This window comes from Colletotrichum gloeosporioides, assembly GCF_011800055.1.
Source record: "Colletotrichum gloeosporioides strain Lc1 chromosome Unknown consensus_77, whole genome shotgun sequence".
Taxonomy (NCBI): domain Eukaryota; kingdom Fungi; phylum Ascomycota; class Sordariomycetes; order Glomerellales; family Glomerellaceae; genus Colletotrichum; species Colletotrichum gloeosporioides.
The window spans coordinates 282,906-302,191 of NW_025544722.1; the positions used below are offsets into that span (position 1 = coordinate 282,906).

General features: G+C 57.4%; 6 protein-coding genes across 6 annotated transcripts; 2 read left to right on the top strand and 4 right to left on the bottom strand.

Moving 5' to 3' along the window:
• Positions 1-2,672: 2,672 nt before the first annotated feature.
• Positions 2,673-3,719, bottom strand: GCG54_00007782 (uncharacterized protein; the record flags this gene model as incomplete). The annotated part of the gene is made up of 2 exons (XM_045407759.1): positions 2,673-3,566; positions 3,588-3,719. 2 exons carry the CDS (start codon positions 3,717-3,719, stop codon positions 2,673-2,675), a joined length of 1,026 nt encoding a protein of 341 aa, XP_045259494.1.
• A 2,050-nt stretch (positions 3,720-5,769) lies between these two features.
• Positions 5,770-6,681, top strand: GCG54_00007783 (Store-operated calcium entry-associated regulatory factor; the record flags this gene model as incomplete). The annotated part of the gene is made up of 1 exon (XM_045407760.1): positions 5,770-6,681. One exon carries the CDS (start codon positions 5,770-5,772, stop codon positions 6,679-6,681), a length of 912 nt encoding a protein of 303 aa, XP_045259495.1.
• A 404-nt stretch (positions 6,682-7,085) lies between these two features.
• Positions 7,086-9,749, bottom strand: GCG54_00007784 (E3 ubiquitin-protein ligase BRE1; the record flags this gene model as incomplete). Its single annotated transcript, XM_045407761.1, has 5 exons — positions 7,086-7,259; positions 7,313-8,919; positions 8,970-9,030; positions 9,086-9,229; positions 9,561-9,749. The coding sequence occupies 5 exons, from the start codon at positions 9,747-9,749 to the stop codon at positions 7,086-7,088; spliced, it is 2,175 nt and encodes a 724-aa protein (XP_045259496.1).
• Positions 9,750-10,286: 537 nt separating this feature from the next.
• Positions 10,287-12,191, top strand: GCG54_00007785 (Transcription factor TFIIIB component B''; the record flags this gene model as incomplete). Its single annotated transcript, XM_045407762.1, has 1 exon — positions 10,287-12,191. The coding sequence occupies one exon, from the start codon at positions 10,287-10,289 to the stop codon at positions 12,189-12,191; it is 1,905 nt and encodes a 634-aa protein (XP_045259497.1).
• Positions 12,192-13,369: 1,178 nt separating this feature from the next.
• On the bottom strand, positions 13,370-14,929 carry GCG54_00007786 (UV excision repair protein rhp23; the record flags this gene model as incomplete). The annotated part of the gene is made up of 6 exons (XM_045407763.1): positions 13,370-13,495; positions 13,546-14,022; positions 14,074-14,537; positions 14,594-14,666; positions 14,754-14,801; positions 14,912-14,929. 6 exons carry the CDS (start codon positions 14,927-14,929, stop codon positions 13,370-13,372), a joined length of 1,206 nt encoding a protein of 401 aa, XP_045259498.1.
• Positions 14,930-16,788: 1,859 nt separating this feature from the next.
• On the bottom strand, positions 16,789-18,279 carry GCG54_00007787 (uncharacterized protein; the record flags this gene model as incomplete). Its single annotated transcript, XM_045407764.1, has 1 exon — positions 16,789-18,279. One exon carries the CDS (start codon positions 18,277-18,279, stop codon positions 16,789-16,791), a length of 1,491 nt encoding a protein of 496 aa, XP_045259499.1.
• Positions 18,280-19,286: the final 1,007 nt, after the last annotated feature.

The following is a 19,286-nucleotide window of genomic DNA, read 5'->3' on the forward strand; positions in this document are numbered from 1 at the left end:
CCTGATGACCCGCTCCGCTGGTTGAGTAAGACTTTGAAGATACGTAAAGAGCAATTACACGTATCCGTACCACCACGGCAGACCGTAAGGCGGAGTTCTGACTGCCTGCCCGGTGAGATAGATGGGGAAGCGATACGCAGTGTGTGATCTGAGGCGCATCCGTTAGCCTCTACAGGACAAGCTATGCGTACTTACTTAGTATCCGTACTTTGCTGCATTCTCCACGTCCGGGGTTGCGAGAAGTGCGAGGACCGGGGCCCGGGATTCAAACGGGCACATTAGCCACGTTGCCCATTGCTTGTCTGTCTGGTTTCCGTCCAACTAGTCGATCTGGGGAAATCATTCTGTACTCTGTATTACCTGCAATTGGTATACATCAACAAAAATACTGAGCATTGTCTTCAGCCGATGTCCATTGTTTGAATTGCCGCCATCTCGCTTGTCTTCCAGGGGCCTAGCTGGGAGAACAACTGCTTGTGACAATTGACAATTGCCCGTTGGGGAGCGTGAGGGTGTGTAGCCACACATGCGACGAAAAAAAAGCCTGGTTCTGGCCCTCCTTCTCCTCCGCCCGTGGGTTGAAAGGTTCGTTGAAGAACAGACGGATTCAAGCTCCGAACATGCTCTGTCACTCGATCCGAGGTCCCAAGCGCAGGCGCCCAGAGACTTGGGTCTTGGACAGTGAACATCCAGGATCAACCACACAAAGCCCGCTCCGCTCCCTCGGACTGTCCTTGCCATCCAGTTTATTTCTTGCTCTCAAAGTATCCGTATGTGACTTGGTGACGCACAGCATGTGGTAGAGTTGGCGGGTACATCTCATTCGGTCATGACAGAAAAGGCGCCCAATAACATCAATTGCAAAACAACAAGAGTGACACAGGAAAAAGTTCCCCCGCCATCATATCATCATCCTCCATTTTTCCTTCCAGAAACAAGCAAAAAGCCACTAAGCCCGTCCCGTCTCGCCGCCCTCGGTACCCCCTTCCCGCCACCCTAGTCGAGTCAGCCAAACTAGCCGCACTCGCTTACCACCTCGCAGCACCGCAGCTGGGGCGGGCTCCTCTCCTCCACGCCTCTGCTAAGCTGAAGCACTGCTTCTTTATTATTCCTGCCCCTCCCTCGGGCTTCTCGACTGCCCCGAAATCCGGTCGTCTTCATTTCCTGCTCTCCCCAGAGCTGGCCCGAAAGATTTCGCTTCCAGAACATCTGCGACAACCGGTGGAGTTTTTCGAATCTGAGATGCGCAAGCAGGTCTCACTCACCCATTCTTCTTACGTTGGCACTGTTGAAAGATGCAACTTGAAAAAAGGGAACACAAATAGAAGAAACCCCCCTGGACTCAAAATCCCCCGGTAACAAGGTCCCTAGCAGCATGCCCGTTTCCCTGCACAACTACAGCAATCGTGCGCCGGCGATAACGTTGCTCTCGGGCCCGACGATGCGGGTGCGCAAAGAAAAGGAGGCTTGCAGGCTGGCACTGGCACCAACAAGTCTAAAAGTTCCAAAGAGAGTCAGACCTGTCGGTGACACCTGCCTGTGCCACCAACGGACAAGACTCCGTCTGGGCGCTGGGCGTTTGGCGCGGTTACCAGCTCTCCTACTCTTCCCGCGTGGCCGTACCATTGCGACGACTATTGCTTCACCATCTGAGAAGAAAGAAACGCCTCCAATTATTGACATATGAATGATTGTTACTTATTATCCGAAGGTCTCTATTGCTATGCTGAGTTTGAGAGGGGTGTTGGTCTTCAGGAACAAGCTTTCAACCAATCGCCCCCGTTCCGTTCCTCACGGACGGGACGATCTGGACTTTGGGCATAAGGTTCCCTCGTGCCGGGAAGCGGTGGGCTGCCGCCAGATAACACCATCGTCTCAACATTTCGTTCAGCATTATGAGGATATCGGGTGAGAGCTACTAAATTCCGAGACGAGGATGTTGTCTGAATAGCATCGTCATATACTCAGAGGGGTTCTCACAAGTCACTGCGATTTGCAGACACATGACACTGGGGATACGCGTAGATTGCGGCGATACGCGGTGAACCAAATCAAAAACTTCGGATAAGCCTGGCCTTCGAGAAGGGGGACAGGGGTTGAGCCTTCCCTGTCAATCCCGGCGTGGCGTCCGCCCGTCTAAGCGATGCAACAATCACAACGGAAATGTAACATGTGCTAGCACCGAAGTGCTTGCTAACTTGGGACAAGTTACCACGCGCTACCGATCGCCACGAGAGAGAGTCGCTCCATATCGAACGCTTGGCGATTGGATCCGCCGTCAGTTTAGTAACAAAAAAACAGGAACCATGGTTGTCCAATCGCTTCTGTGCTCGCATTCCAATGCGAAGTCGGGCGCAAAAGAATGTACGATGTAAGCGACGGCGCAGGCAAACCGGCAACGCTAAAAACGACGGCAACGAGTCACCGAGACAACTGCTGACATCTCGGAAATATTTGTTATATTATCAAACAGCGGTGATTCACGGGGAGCGGCGTTGCATGGCGGTGATGAAGTATTACTCACATCAACTAAGAATGTATCGACAGATAGGATCGAGATTGTGTAGGTGGATAATCACAGGTCGAGGCAAGCTGAAATAGCTTCATGGCTCCTTCCTGCCCTATCTTGTCTATCTCTGCTGCCATCCTACCGTCCTCTACCACCAACAGCCTCAAGCGTCGCCGTCACCGCTCTTCCTCTTCAGATGACCCTCGATGAGCGCAAGTTGAGCCTCAAGCACCGCCGCCACAAACTCCCGCGGCCTCCCCTCGCAGGCGCCGCGTATCATCCGGATATACTCCTCCCTCTCCAGCTCGCCCTCGGGCCGGAGGATCGCGGGCAGGTAGCCCTGCCGCGCCATGTAATCCTGCATGACCATGCGACTGACACGCCCATTCCCGTCGGGGAGCGGGTGGACATCCACAAAGTACGCCGTCATCTGGCACGCCAATATAAGCGGGTGAAGCAGTCTTGCCGCATGCTGTGCGTCCCGCCACGCAAAGAACCGCCGGGCGCACGCCGGCACCTCCTGCGGGTACGGGAACACGGTGAGCGGGCTGCTCCGCACCGCGACCGGCAGCGTCCGGTATCCCCCAAGCGGCACCGGCCCGCCCCATGCCATCCCATATGCCGTGGCCTCGGAGGCGGTGCCCTTGATCGACAGCGCCGCGAGGTCCCGCATCTCGCTCTCGGTGATGCCCGGCGTGTGAAGCTTCGCGGTCGCGTTGTCCGCGATCCATTGCGAGGCGATGATGTGGTTCCGCAGCTCGACCGTCGCGGAACACTCGTCCGGCTCCGCGAGCTCGGGGAGTTTAGTTGATGGCATCGAGAGCATCCCCACAGGCCCGAACCGCTGCTTGAACTTCAACTGTTCAAAGATGCGGACCGCATCGACGACTTGTAACGGGTTGTGCTCGATCATGACGGACTGCTGCGCATAGCGCGGGACCAGCTTCCTCGCGAGCTCCAGGACCGGCAGCCTGCCTCTCAAGTCATCGATCCTCGCCAGTAAACCGTTAAACTTCTGCTGCAGGTCTACGTTTCCCAGCCGGCGGCTGTCGCTGGGCTAAAAATAGTCTTCCCATACCCTGCCCGAGTTCGCAAGTCTCTTGTACTCCTCGGATCCCTTTTGAAGGTTGGCGAAGGGTGCGTAGATTTCCTTAAGCTTCGCCTTGCGTGCAAGCTGTTCCCGCATGTGCTTCAAGGTCTTGATGTACATGGTTGGGGTTGTGTGTTATTTTTGACTTTTCAACTGCCGGATTAGTAGTTGGTCAGTACGTTCGTGCACGTCCAGGCATGAGCCCAGCTGCTCCTGATGTTCATATAAATTGCTGCATGACCTTGTGAGGTCCAGCTAGAGGAACCCTTGGGGTTGCTGAACTTTGTGATTTTGCCGGTTACTCAATAGGGTTGTGAACTAACACTGAATAGCGCCTGGTAAGGTGATGCCATGGTTGTTGATACTGCCAGTGTCCTGTCTCTGCCATTGCCTATTTCTGCGTCGTTTATCTCGATGCCGTCCATCATCCTATGCGTCGCCTTCTCTCTTGATTCTCTTTCGAAAGTGTCATCTTCTCCACTGCAGCTACCATTCCTATCCTCTTCATCAAGTTGCCGATAACAAACTCAGTCTACTCGCCCGCGACACCTTCAGCCCAAGACAGCAGCTGCCGCACACCAACGCCGTCTCGGTACCGACTCGCGAAGTTCCCAGCCGTCGTCCGAAAACCCAAGTCAGCTTCGGACAAACTCTCCGGACATCAATACCAAAAGACCTGGACCAAGCAACCAAAGTCCCTCCTCCTGCGCAGTGCTGACTCGGCAGGCGCGCTCACGTACAGCACGGCCCTCAAAAGACGTTGAGCGGCGCGGCAGAGGAACGGAACCCACGCACTTCATAAGCCAGACAGAAGAGTAGCCCGAGCTGCATTATCTGATCTCCGCAACGAACATGTGCACCCACGATTCACATGTTCAGTACCGGGTCCCTGGTGGAGTTCCGCTGGACAGAGACCTCCAGCGTTCCTGAAGCCAAGAGCAAAAAGAAGGTGAACCACAAGACCGCAAAAGTGGGAACCTTACCGGCAGACACTCCGAGACAAACGATAGCGAAAGCGAGCAGAACAACGATCGTCAGTCTATAGAAAAACCGGAGCAGACCCCAAGACACGGGATTCCCAGAGAATTCCACGTCCGTAGGGATGGGAGACCGCGCGGCATTCCCGTGAGAAGGGCTCGATGGGCGGGTTAGCGCTGTCAGCATCTCAGGTGCACCTATGGGCCCCGACATGCTTACCCTGGACGTCGAGGGACAAACTACCAAGGAAGAGGCTTGATGACCACAGCTCGGGGAATCGTTGTTCTCCGAGAATTAAGAAGAGTAAAAACCGTTCCCGCGCTACAACACCCCGCTAAAAAGAAGACAACAGGCAGATTGCCTTTCGGCTGTCTAGTAGAGAAAGGGGAAAGGGGGGCCCGTCAGCATGGAAAAGAAAGGGGACCCGTCTTGGCGATCTGCTGGGCCTACTATGTGCAAAGTGAAGCAGAGCAGTGACCATGTTCACGTCTGAAGGACGAAGCTTGGCTTTTTTTTTTTTTTCCGGCATTGAACATCGTATTTTGCATATGCTGATGCAATTGTCTGCATGCATCTCGCAGCCTCTGTCTCTCCCCGAGTTTCGCTATCTACAAAATTCCATGTTGATTCTTTGCTGTTCTCTCACTGCATTCGAGTCATAAATCAAGCATGGTGCGCCAAGTCGAAGAGAAGACGGCCGTCTTCAACACGCACAAAAGGCACAAATATTACATGAGATGAATGCACCGCCACAGCGAAAATGACTCCAATCACACTCCACTGCATACATGTGGCGCACTGCTACTCGCCCGCCACACCTACGCCACGTCTTCACCGACGCCACGGGACCAATCCCATCGCGACCTCGTCACCGTAGCCTCCTCACAGCACTCCAATTACACCGGGCGAGGAGCCTGGTCCCATCATCATATCTGTCCTCAACCTCACGCTCACCCTGCCTCACTGGACACATACTCCTCTATAATTCGGTCGACGTATACCAAAACACCAAACAGCCTGAGAAAGGGAAAACCAGCTTGAAACCCTCTCACCTTCATGCTCTAACATATCACCAACTTCCTCAGGCAACCCCCGCCACACGGGACACACCCAAACCCCGAGAAAAAGCGACTCCAGCGTCGTAACCAACGGGCACACTCGACACTCCGGCCCCCAAAGCCGACAAGAAAAGATGCACCTCTCACTCACCCTCTCGCTGCTGCTGCCCCTCGCCGCAGCAGCCAGCAAACCCAAAAACGCAATCCTCCTCTCGGACGTGCAATCCCTCACCCTCCGCGGCAACGGCGCCCTCACAACCCACCGCCGCGCGCCCGCCGCCCCGCAGCTCAAATGCCTCTCCGCAAAGCCCCTCTGCGACCTCTTCGCCATCGACGTCATGCGCTGCACAAACCAGGGCGCCGGCTACTCCCCGGAGGACATCCAGTGGTCCTGTGTCGCCCAGCTGCCCGAGGAGCTCAAGCTCGGCTCCACGGACGTCATCTGCGAGGGCTACAGCTCCAAAGACGACCCGTACGTCCTCAAGGGCAGCTGCGGCGTCGAGTACCGCCTTGCCCTCACCGACAAGGGCGAGCGCAGGTATCCCGACCTGGGCCGCGGCGGCGGTGGTAGGGACGGGGAGTTCGACATGAGCGCGGTCTTGTTTGGCATTCTCTTCTTCGCTGTCCTGGGCTGGATCGTGTACTCGGCGTGTGTGGCGGGTGAGCAGAACCGGAGGGCCGGTGGCCGGCGCCGCGGAGGTGGTGGAGGAGGTGGAGGCGGAGGAGGCGGTGGTTGGAATCCCGGATTCGGTCCGGATAACAACGATCCTCCACCGCCGTACCCAGGGACGAAGCCCTCCGGCAGCAATTCGCAGCAAGGATGGCGGCCTGGTTTCTGGACCGGAGCAGCAACGGGCGGCGCTGCTGGTTACGGAGCCGGGTACTACCAGGGACGGAACGCCGCCAGAAACGAGCAGCGCGGCTGGGGCTACGACGAGAACCAGTGGGGAGCTGGTCCGTCCAGATCCTCTACCAGGTCGTCCTCGTCTTCGACCTCTTCTGCGCGACACGAGAGCACCGGCTTTGGCTCAACCAACAGAAGGTAGCTGTTCGTCACGAAGCAGGAAATTCGTTGGGAATACTTGGTATGGATGGGTCAGTGGTAGGATATTCTAGATCTATCCTGTACACCCCAGCTTTCGTACATCAGTCCTCCTCTCGCCGGCCACCTGCTCTTGTGAAAACCCTCAAACGGGGTGAAAGTATGTACATACTCAGTCCAGGCCGTCTTCCATACACGTAAAAGTACAGCAATCCATCGTGTCCAAGTCAAACATCCTCTGGGCCAACCCCAAGGTATCATGCCATGAAACCCCTTGCTCTGCGAAACAAACTCCATATGGCACACAAACATGTTCGAAGTAGTCGAAACATCAGCCCGCGCGTCGAAAGTCCCAGGGCTCTCAAATTAAATGCGTCGGACGTCGAAGCGAAGCAGAACTGCCAAGGGCTAGTGGTGGACACTCATAACATCCAGCCGATCAAATGCCCGCGAACAGTTAGGGCACTTTCGCATGCGGTTGCTGATCCGGTCATCCACGCACTGGTGGCAGAACAGGTGACCGCAAGTCTTCAGAGCCGTGTCCTTGAAGTTGTTGCGGCAGACAGTACATAGTGCAAAGGTCTGTCGTCTGTTAGATATTTGCATTCCTGAGCAGGAACAGAGGGCCAACTTACTCTGAGCATTTCCTCTTCCTCCGACGAGTTGCTCAACGCCTTGCGTTTCCACTCGTCCTTGTCCTTCTGCACCATGTCTGCGCGCACCTTGAGTCGCTCCACCTCCGCTTCTTGAGTTGTCGTTCGTTCTCTTGCGGCAGCAACGGCCGCATCGCGGGACTTGACGAGACCCGACAGTTCGTTGATTTGGTTCTTATACGAATCAGCGCGACGCGCAGCGTCGGAGCTGGTTGCCTCCATCTTCTTGTGCTCCGCCGCCATGGCCGCGTTTGCCTGCTTCAGGTCGGAGAGCTGCTTTTCGAGGTTACTGATGAGAACTCTGTGCTGCGCCTCAACTTCCTTTAGCTGCGACACGATTTCGGAGCTCTTGCGGTGCTGGCTCCTGAGCACACCGAGTTCTCTATCCCTCATGTCGGCGTCCTTCTTCACTGCGAAGTACTTCTGGTCGGCCTTTTGCTTCTCAGCGAGCGCTGCTGCGACCCGCTCCTCGAGGGCGGTAAAGTCCATGACCTTCTTCTGTGCCAGGGTCATGGATCGCTTGTACGCTTGCTGCAGTGCCGGCAACTCCTTGTTGATAGACTCGAAATCTTGCTGCAGCTTCTTATACTTGGCTAGCAGTTCTTCGGCAGGCAGGGTGTCCAGTTCGGGGTCCGGGTCCGCCATCTGCTGATCTTCGGGCTTCAATCGCTGTAACTCCAGCTCCAGCGACGTGATTCGATCCTGTTGGGACCCGGTGAGCTCCTTGAGGTGCTGGTGCGCCTGCTTCTCCTCCCTTTCTCGCGTTTCCAGCATATTCGCCTTGGCGTACCACTCGTCTCTAGCGGCTCGAATTCGGGTCAGATCCGCGTCGCGCTCCTCGACCTGCCGCTCCAGTTCAATAACCATCCCCTGCGCCTCATCATGCAGCTTGGTTCGGAAGGCCGTTCGCTCCGCCTGCAGCTTCTCGGCCTCCTCCTTGAGCTGCTTGTTCGTCGCTTCCAAGTGGTTAACTCTCTTGATCAGATCCTCGTTTTGGCTCTTGAACTGCTTGAAAACATCGGTCCTAATGAAGTCTTCATCGGTGAGCCCCTCGCGTCGCGCCTTGAGCGCCGAGTTCTCCTCCTGTAGTGTCTTGATATCGGCCTGGGCAGCCTCAAGCTGCTCCTTTTGCTTTGCGACGACCGCCGACGCCTCCTCGAACTTGATCAAGGCCTCGGCGGCGTTACCATTCGCTTCGGCGTTGTCGCTGCCGTTCTCTCCCCCAGCGGCTGTCGGCTTGGCACTAGCAATGAACTGCTGCTCGAGCTTTTGTACTTGGGCGCTCTTAAGTCGGTCCATGCGCTTTTCCGCCTTAAAGAATCTCAGGCTGGCCTTGTTGAGATCCTCTGATAGTTGTTCATTTTCCTGGTTCGCTCGGTCGAGCTTCACCAGATAGTCCTTCTGTTGGGCGAGAAGGCTATTCACTCTAGTCTCCAGGTCGGCAATGTTTGGCGTTATTTCACCTCTGGCGCTTGCGATCCGGTTAATGACTGCTTCGGCTCGCTTCCTTATGTCCGCGGTGGTGTCGCCCAGGTGCCGTTGAAATTCTTCGTTATCCTTAAAATGCGTGCTAGTAATGTATGGGGGGCCTAGAATCGTCAGCAGCAATTCGCTTCGATCCGATCGCGGGTAAACCTACTGGTTGGGCCTGACGGTGGTGGTAGCGCGGGATCCACGAGCTGTTCCATCTCCTCCAATACCTGCGACAGTCAGCCCCAGCCACACCAGTCACAAGGGATTCAATCGAAAACCAACCTGCTTCCACCATGCTTCGATGATGCGGATATGATCCTCCCGATGGTTGAGGTTCTTTTGCAGCTGCTCGACGCGTGACTCGAAATCGGCTTTTTCCCTCTTTGTTTCCTGCAGCTGCCTGTATATGGCGCCCTTTTGGTAATTCTGAAGTCACTTCATCAGCTTCGGGCCCTTTCCATGTATTTCGCGTCATGCGATCGTCTCCAGAGGCAGATGGTATGGGAGGGAAATCGGATGCGTGGGGTGTGGAAGACAGGGAGACGGCATCGTCTTCAGCCAGCCTCGTCGCCCTCGGCCGCCGACCGAAAGGCCATTCCAGACCAGTCGACCGCGATCCGCCAGTGTTGGGCGTGGCTAGGGGCTGTCGATGATCGTGATGTCGCGCAGCCATTGACGGCAGAAGGGGGTCGCGTAGGGGTCCATTGATTGTTGAGAAAACTTGATGTGTTGGGAAACCGTGTCTCGTGACACTTACCTCGATCCAATGCTCCTCGGCGGTATCGCCGCTGTCACCTTTAGACTTGCTTCCATTGACGGCTTGGTGTCGCTTGCTGGGAGGAGCGAGATCCTCAGCGGTGCTGATGGGAGGTCTCTTCCTGTCCTCCATCTTGGATAAGGTGGACGGACGCGGAGAGGCAGTCGGGGCTGAAGTCGCTACAGGCATGAGAGAGGCAGAGAGAGGCTGAGACAGCGCGAGCAACCGGGTCGGCGAAAGCGATGAAGGGGACTGGATGATGAAGCCAGATGATGATTACGCGTTGATCCGGGCCACGCGCGGTGTCGAGATGGTCGTGGCTTGTCGAATTCGCGCAGAGGATGGGGGGTGGGAGGCAATGCTTGGGCAAGGAGTGAAAATTCGAGGTTGCCGACGCTTCACGTCTCTTCTCCTGCTGAGATCAAGCCAGCCCGGTCCACTTCTCAAACAGGACTAGCTTTACGCTAACCAGATGGGGCCTCGTTATCAAGCGCCCCGCAGGAGCCGGTTAATCGTCGGCCTCTTTCTCCCTCCCGTATCTACCTTTTTTTTTTCTTATCCCACCCGCAGTCCGTCACTCTCGTCCCTCCCGCGGCACATCAAAGTCTTGCGCAAGCCAAATCTCCGACGAAACAACCCGCCGCTGTCCGCAACCACACACCAAAGACCCGGCCATGAGGCTATTTCCACATCGATAATTAGAGAACCCTCAACAGAACCGTCATCATGAGCTCCATGTTCAAAAAGAAGGGAGGCATGGCTTTCAAGCCGAAAATGCCCATGGCCCGTCCTCGAGCGCCTGGTGCTGCCTCCTCCCAGCCATCAAGGGCCGCGTCGACGATTGCCACAGAACCAGCGACGCAGTCGGAGACTCCCGCCCCGGCTGGCGGTCAGTCGGCGCAAAATGTTGACGATGTCACGGGGACGAAAGAATCCGGCAGGGTTCAGGTCACTGATACCCCGCCATCGACGAATTCGGACGCGATACAGACGGCCACGCCGCAAACACAGAAGCCCACCAGCGAGCCCGCGACTGCGTCAAAACCTACAGCACAGAGCGAAGCGACAACAGAGAATGCGACACCATCGGACGAGACCTCCACCAGCGAGACTACTTCGACACAGACGTCGGCCACTGCCGCCGCAGATGCCCCTCCTCCAGCCGCCGAGACGTCAACGCCCACCCAACTGCAAACACCTCCAGCCACCCTCCCTTCTGCCACCGACGTCGTCCCCTCCGTCGAAACGCCTGCCGCCCCTCCTGCGAGCGAACCGTCAAAAGCCCCCGCCAAGCGACCGAGGAAACGAGCCCCCCAAACAGACGACGACGAGACGGCAGAGGCCAGCGAGAGCGCAGCAGCCTCAAAACCGAAGCGACAGAGGAAAAAGAAGGACGATGCAACAACCGCAGACGGCAGCGAGGCCCCAAAGCGACCGGCCCGCCCAAGGAAAAAGAAGACGGCGGAGGATGGTGCAGCAGCAGCAGCGGCGGCGGCAGCGACGACCGATGGAGGGGAAGACAGCGCAGGAGCGGAACCCAAGCCAAAACGTCCCCGACGAGCCCGATCTGTCACGCCAGAGGATGCCGAGAACCAGGAGGCCGACCTGAGCGTCCTCACGATGGGCGACCTCACACGAGACCTGCGCATCGGCAAGAAGTTCAGCCGGCACGACGAGCTCCTCGAGCGACACCGCGAGAAACAGGCAAAGGCCAGGGAACGGCTCAAGAGCAGGCGGAACGGCACCGAAGACCCCTCCGAGAGCGGCACCCCGGGACCGCGCAGCGCCAACGGCACCCCTGCCCCCGCTGTACCTGCCTCAAAACCGCAACCCGCCGCCTCGGCCAGCATGGGCCAGACCGGGCCCCAGTTCCAAATCATCGACGGCCAGATCGTCGTGGACCAAAACTCCCTCGCCCTCGACCGCCACGCCATTGCCGACGCCAACGCCGAGGACATGCTCGAGATCGAAGAGAACGACTTCACGACGCTCACGACACAGAACAGCTACCGCACCGGCTCCAAACTGAAAGGCCCCAACGTCTGGACAGAGGACGAGACGGAGCTCTTCTACCGCGGCCTGCGCATGTTCGGCACCGACTTCCAGATGATCAGCGGCATGTTCCCCGGCAAGAACCGCCGCCACGTCAAGATGAAGTTCAACCGCGAGGAGCGCCACGCCCCCGCCCGCATCGACGCCATCCTCATCGGCAAGAAGGAGCTCCAGATCGACCTCGAGGAGTACAAGACCTGGACAAAGGCCGAGTACGAGCCCGTCGAGGACATCATGGCCGCGCACCGCCTGCAGCAGGTCGAGTTCGACGCCGAGCAGGCCAAGGCCAAGGCCCAGAAGGAAGCGGACATGGCACGCAAGAAGGCCGCGCTCGAGGACCCCAGCGACCGCCCCGGCGGCGCGCAGGCGTCGTCGTCTGGTGGCAAGAGCAAATCGCGGGGCCAGCAGTCTGGCGGCGGCGCCAGCGCGGGGCCGCAAATCACCGTCGACGCCGACGGCATGATCACCATCGACGAGACGAACATGGACCCCGACGCGGGGGCGCGCAAGAAGAGGGGCGCGGGGAAGGCGAAGAAGAAGGCTGTGGAGTACAACATGCGTGGGGAAATCATCAGATAAGATGGGCGGCGAAGAAAGGGACGGACACGGGCGGGCGGGCTACTACTTCTCACTACTACTTCTACCACAAGACAGATACCCTTAGCACTCGGCTCCAGGACAAGAAGCTTCCTGAATTAAGGGGGAGGCTTTACTTTGCATCAAACGGCGTTTTGTTTGTCCTGGCTTTTCTACTTCTATTTGCAGTAGCTTGCGCCCTCGCCTAGAACAACGGCACGAAGACGAAGAGAAATACAATCACTTCTTGAGACTTGACCAAAGTTTCCTACCATCCCATGACACGTCCGAAGCAAGCAATGACTACTCCCCTCCCACACACCTGATGTTTTCACAGTGACTACCATCCCACCACACACCTGCTCCTTCAGTCTTCTTCTTCGTGTCGCCGCCCGCAGCGACGAAACCCCACAATGAAAAAGAGTGTGATACAGAAGAAAGCAAAAATAAGCCCAGTACGGCCTCGCAGCGGAGCAACCATACGATGAGGGGCACAGCCGCGGTGTGTGCAATGCAGGTCCCCCAGCACCACGGCCCGGTTCTCTTGATCTCCGGGCCGTTCAAGCAGGTAAGTATACAGAAGAAGACAAAATTTCGAACAGCGTCGGGGAAGAGTCGGTTTTTATACCCGCGGGGAATGGCTTTACTTCAGGCCGTCAAGGGCAAAGTGCGTACTGAGGCCAAAAAGGTGAGGCCAAACCTTCGAATTGGCCTCACAGGGACGTACCTCTGTCCAGACACAGCTTGCACATCACCACGAGACATGCAGGACGAGACCTATTTGGCACTGAAAAAGTTGAATTACCTGGTACTACCTGGCCTGGCTACCTGGGACCGACGCCACGCTCTCTTCCAAGCCAGAACAGGAGCAATCCTGGTTAACAGATGAAGCAAGTGCATTTGCAACCGTGAATATTTTGCGACCCTCGTATGCGTCAGTTCGTCCTCCGCATGCCGATCGTCGTCTGGCCGCCTCCGTGCCAGTCTCTCGGAAAAAAGAACCTTCTACCTCCACTGCGAACGATGAGCGTCCATGTTGCCCCTGACGGTTGGGACCTTCGTCGTCCCGACCAAGGTATGCTCAAGTCTCCTAATTCTTTGTTACCAAGCTAACACCGTCCGGTAATTCCTGTGCGTGTCTGTCGTAGGTTGGGTTTGTCATGCAGTCGTTCAAGGGTGGCTTAGTTCTGGGGCGGGTCATCGTCGTCGGGCTGGTCAAACAAAAAGTTTGCCGCGAGCTCCTCGTTCTTATCACACGCGAAGTAGGCCTGGATGGCAGCGTCGCGGTCGAAGCCGAGACGGCATAACTAGGATCTGTCAGCATCACTACTCGAGTCCAGATGTACAGGTGACGCACCCGCTCAATAGCATCTCGCTCCTCTTCGGTGACGGCGATGGCCTGCGCGCCAGGAGGCAGAGGCACGTCATCGTCAACCTCCTCGCCCAAGAGCTGCAAGAACTGGTCGGGGTTGTTGGCGATCAGCTGCGCGAGCTGGGGGTTGCCAGCGCCGAGCTGCTGGAGGATAGGCTCGAGCATCTGAGGCTGTTGCTGCACGACCTGGCGCAGCTGCTGGAACTGAGCGTTGTTTCTCAGGAAGTCGAGGTTGCCGAAGCCACCCTGAGCAGCGGCGGCGGCCGCAGCAGCAGCCGCAGCCTGTTGGTTGCCACCAGCGCCGCGAGCAGCACCACCACCGCTGCCACCACGCTGAGCGGCGAGGTCGAAGAGGTTGACGCCCTCCTCACCGCCCGCGGCAGCGGCGGCGGGTTGTTCGGCCGGAGCAGCGGCAGCGGCCTGGCGCTGGGCCTGCTCTTGTTGGACGCCTTCGGGGATACCCTGTCAAAGTCAGTTTCTGATCAAGACAACATACGAGCCAACCGTTCTTACGTTGAGCAGGTACTCGACGGCGCGGTCGGGGTTGTAGAAGGCGGCACGCATGGCAGCGTCGATCTGACTACGCTCGAAGCCCATGGCCTCCATGTTCGCAATCACCTCCTGGCGCTGAGCACCCATGGCCATCGAGGGGTCATTGCTGGCGGCGTCACCACCACCGGTAGAGCGAGCAGCGGGCGTCGGCGTGGAGGGAGCGGCCGCGGGCGCAGCAGCGTGAGCGGCCGGCGCGGGAGGGGCAGCCGGGGTAGCGGCGACGGGCTGGGCCGGAGTCGCGGGGACGGCGGGAGCAGAAGAGGACTCGGCGGGGGCTGGCTTGGGTGCCTTGGGCTGTATGGTTGTCAGCATTCGCGAGCCGGGTAGCGTCTCCGGGGTGCAAACCTTGTTCACCATGCACACGACGAAGCCCTTCTCCTCAATCTTGTAAGACTCGACTGTGTCGTCGTCCTTCAGGATCTTGCCTAAAACCCAGTCAGCCGAAGCTATCGCAGGGTGCCTGCGCCGCGAGAGCACCTACCAGAGTAGATAAGCTTCTGGTCCTTGGGATCCCATCCCTTCTCGCCGGCAATCTTCTGCTTTACAGCAGAGATCTGTACGTCTCGTTAGCTTCGGGTCGGGGGTCGCAAGGCAGCCGCAGACGAGAAATATCGGAGGCGGAAGTGGGGGGAACAACGCACCAGGTCGGTGGGCTCGACATCGAGCGTAAACTTTTGTTGCTTCAAGTCCTGCGGAAGAGTAAAAGGATTAGCTGTAGCTCGGGGCGGGTCGGCTGGAGGAAAGACAGCGCAAAGCGAAGAGGCGTGGGATCGCGGGCTGGGAGGGCGGAGCTGCGTACCTTGAATGTGACCTTCATCTTGACGAGCTTCAGAGCAGCAAAAGGCTGCGATCACGGTGGGGAGAACAGAGGGTGGCGGAAAGATGAGAGGCGGACGATGCCGATGAGGACGGGCAGTTGCAGTTGTAGATGCGCAGGAATGGAACGCGTGGGACAAGCAGAGGCGATCGAGATGGGAAATCCGTCACCCAAGCTGGAAGGGTTTTGTTGTGCGCAGGAGCAGGCAAGGTACTCAGGCACAGAATTAATGGAGATGACGAAGGTAAGTGGTGACCTGAAGTCAGTTTTGGTTGTGTTGCCGCTCAGTGGGGGGAGGGGACTTGGGAAGGGAAGGCGTCCGGCGGTTGGTTGGCTGAGGGAGGTAGCTCCACCGATCCAATGGCGGGCAGGGTACCGTAGGTGGGTAGCAGGTACCGTGCTGGTGCTGGCTGGCGCTGGCGCTCAGGTGGTGGTAATCTTTCTTTGCTTTGAGGTTGCTTTGGGCGGTGCTGGGGTGAGGTTTGGGTGGTTCAAGTTTCCGCTCTCTCCACTGCAGCCGAGCATTCACAACACACTGTGACGCCAGACATTCGCGGAAGGCAGAAGCATTGCTGACTGGCCGTCTACAAGGTACTTTACCTACCTAGGTGCCTAGCGCTGCCGTGGCTCTGGTGGCTCTCATGGTAAACTTTTCCCCATGTGTGTGTGGTAAGAGTGGCGGTGCAAGCACTCTGGTGACTTTTAGGCAGGTGAGAGAGGCCAGGCAAAGGTGAGGCGGGGGGAACCTCTTTGCAGGTGAGGGGTGACGGGCCTGTCTGGACAACCAGGGAAGCCGCTGGAACCATTGGATGAAAGACAAAGCTGTCGGCTGGTTTTTTTTTTTGTTTTTGTTTTTTTCCCGTCTCCAATGGCTGTCATATGCGCCTCAACTCATTTGTTCCCTCAAGGAACCAAAACCCAGCAGCCACGATTCTCAGAACATGTGTAGTCTGCAGACTTTTGTCAGGCAGCCACAGGAAACGGGCGGGGTGCTGGCAACCTGGATATGTCTTTAAACCTGTCGTACAGTAACACTATTGCCTGCGAACCAGCGCAGAGTCTGGAGCTTTGCTGACCGCCATCGATGCGCAAACCATGGCCTATGTCAAGTATCATGATGCAAATCTATCTCTGATTTTCTTACATGCCTCCTCTTATTTGATCCAGGTACCTCGGCAAGCAAGCTGCTTGTAGGAGCGCCTTGACTGCTGGGACCAGACTACGCAGTAAGTGTTTGCTGAGGTAAGAAAATACCCGTCCGTGGCCGTGCCCTTTCCCACCCGCCGGACCGAACGGTACACCCGTCCCGACTAGCGCATCGGGATCATCTATGTTCCGAGATCTGGAGAAACCCGGAAGCCTTCGACGCGCCCGTCCAAGTTCATCCGCCTCTGCGCCGGCGCCAACATCTATGCTCAGCCTATCCCTTGTTGGGAAGTTTATTTCACCACGTAGATGGGACTTCACACAGCACCAAAGAACAGGAAATTCATTTGACTCGTTTGATTTGTAGCTACAGTAGCTATTCTACCTGCTCGACGGCTGTGGCTTCATGACCGCCAGACTGACTTCCTCTCTCCCTTTTTTCCTCCATACCTACCTCCCGGGACAACGCCACGCTGGAACAAAGAAAAAAATAAATAAAGCCCTCAAATATGGTATCACCGCCCGAGTTTGTGTGTGTGTTGTGTACTCCGTTTCGTAAGTCGCCGAAGGACGTACTACTAGGAATTAGACATTCGTGAAGACCACGCCGGGTCAGGGTATTTCCCTTTTTTGTTTATTTTTCCCTCCTCGTATTCCTGTGGGGAGGGGGCGTGTTGTTGCTGTAATGCTGCCCCTCCCCTCCGTCATCATCATCATGATTGTTCCTCCTTGACGTCCCCGTCTTCGATCCGGAGCTTGCGGCTGTGGTACCCGTTCAGGCTCGTCCGAGCACCGGCGGTAAGTATCCACTCCGGGATCGGTGGAGTCATCTGTCTCTCGTTGGGATCATCAAGCTCTTCCTTTTCCTGCGGCGACTCGAGCTCCTCCTTCTCCTCCTTGACGGGAGGCCCGTTGGGAAAGAAGTTGTCGATGCTGCTCGTGCGACTGAGCGGGCTGGGCCCGGAGGGCAGACTGCCGCTCCTCATCCGGCGCACGCTGTGCCTGTCCGAGATGACACGGCCTGCGTCGGGCGCGGCTACCACCATGGTGCCGGGTGTCACCATCGGCGGGGGGGCTGGCGAGTCAGACCGGAAAAGAGGGTGGATGTGAGATTCACTGGCAGAGCCTTGCATCGTGAACGCGGGCTCCGGTCGTTGAAGCTCTCCGTCACTCGCGCAGTTCTGCATGGTGAAGGTGGCGTTGGGGCGGCGGAGGTCTGCGACGGGGCTGTAGCTGCGGCTCCTGCGGCGTGCGCGAGGAGGCTCCAGGTCGAGCGGCGTCCCAGGGCTGGGGCTGCGACTTGTGGTAGGGCTGGCGGGAATCGTCTCCAAGAACCGGCCGGGGGGAGACGATGTGCCGAGAACGGTCATGCGGCTCTGCATGTCAACCGAGGAGGTGTCCCAGGAGTCAAAGGACGAGTCCTCGTTGACGCTGCTCGACCGGGAGCGGTAGTGGTTCGAGTCGATCGACTCGGCCCTGCGCTTCTCCCGCAACGGCAGCAGGCGCGTCCTGGAAGAGATGGGGCGGACAACGTTGGACAGGGAAGAGCGGATGGAGCTCAGGGTCTCAGTCGCCGAGCGGCCGCTGCTCGACTGGGGAGGGGTCTGAGAACCCATTGAGGTGGAACGACTCCGGCTCTCGTACGTAGGCGACGTGCGGGTGTAAGGAATCGACTTGACCGACTTGGTGTGGAAGTGAGGCGACCTCCTCGTCGACTCCTCGTCGGTGTTGTAAGAGTCTGCCTCCTCACGGGCAGACAGGCGTGCCAGGACAAAGTGAATGACGATAAAGATGAGCTGACACGCGAAGCAAAGACCAAGCGCAACGGACGAGGCGATGAGGAAGCTCGTCTGCTTCGCACCGAGAATCGAATCCGACAAGCCCCTCGTCGCGTTGCCGAGGCAGATCATAGTGGCAACCGACGCCGCGGTGGCCAGGGTGCACGTCAGGACGCTGACGCCGAACATTGCGCTGATGAGGCGCTTCGAGGAGTTCCGGAACTTTGAAATCAAGTTTGCTGACAACATCCATCCCAAGACCGCCAAAAGAATGCTTTCCAAAACCGAAGACAGGACGGACGACGTCCTTACGGGGGTGACCTGGGTGATGTGTGCGGCGAGCACGACGTGGATGACGACGATCGTGATGGTAGCGATGAGCGCAAGTGCGCCGGCCACGATTGGGAGCGCTCGCGGTAAACCCATGGCGTAAACTGGGGCTGTCAAAGCCGAGAACTAAACGTATTCGAACCGGTGTAGTTGCTGTGCTGGATATCCTCCTCTTTCCAGATGAGGAAGACGGGCTGACAAGGGTTGCTTCGAGTGAGCAAACGCCGAATGGGATGCGTAGTGGTGGTCTGCCGGAGACCGGAGTGGGCCAGAATCTGTTTGCTCTTCAACGGCGTATACCCAAACGCTGAGAGGACCTGTCAGAGCCGTGATCGTTGGTGATATCACAGGCCAGCCGGCAGGTTGGTGAGTGCCTTGCAAAGGGCAAGCGATGCCGACTACCTTATACGATGAGGACTGGGCCCCAGAGAGGCGAGACGGCCACGGGATGTCAACTGGTGTAAGCGACTAATTGACGAAAGGGTCCCGGATGGTAGACTGTGGGAGAACGAGATAAATGGGGGACGCGGTTGACCAGCCGTGTACATGGGCACTGGTGGTTTATTCGATCTGTAAGAGAGCTCCGTTACAGAAACTCTCTCGACAGGTTGAATGGGTAAAACTGGGGTCGTGGTTGTGACGAATGAGATGCCAGGCAATGAGCAGCGAGATTCTTGTATGGAACTGCAAGGTTGAGGCGGGATAGAGATGGCTTGAATCTAGGGCCGCGAGAGTAGGTCGTTGGCGAGCCAGGTTGTCGATGATGGGATTGGGTGAAGTGAACAGAGCCCAGGTGAGGTTTAACGAGAGAATAGTAGTTGGTGAAAAACGAACGGAATGGGGGGGTTGTGGGAAGAGGCGTAGGTGTAAGTAGAGGGGACGAAGAACGAAACCTGGGAACCAAACGCATAAAGTATGGCAGACGGTCGTGGACGCGTTTTTGTGTGTGCGGTGCCTGGGTTGGGGGTAGATGGCATTCTGTCGAAGTGGAGGAGGAGCTGGGACTACAAGGTCCAGCGTCGCGTGGGCAAACGGCAGACCGAGCGAGTTTATTCGTAGCGCAGGTACTCAGAGGTCTGTACCTTACGCTCACGCCTCGGCCG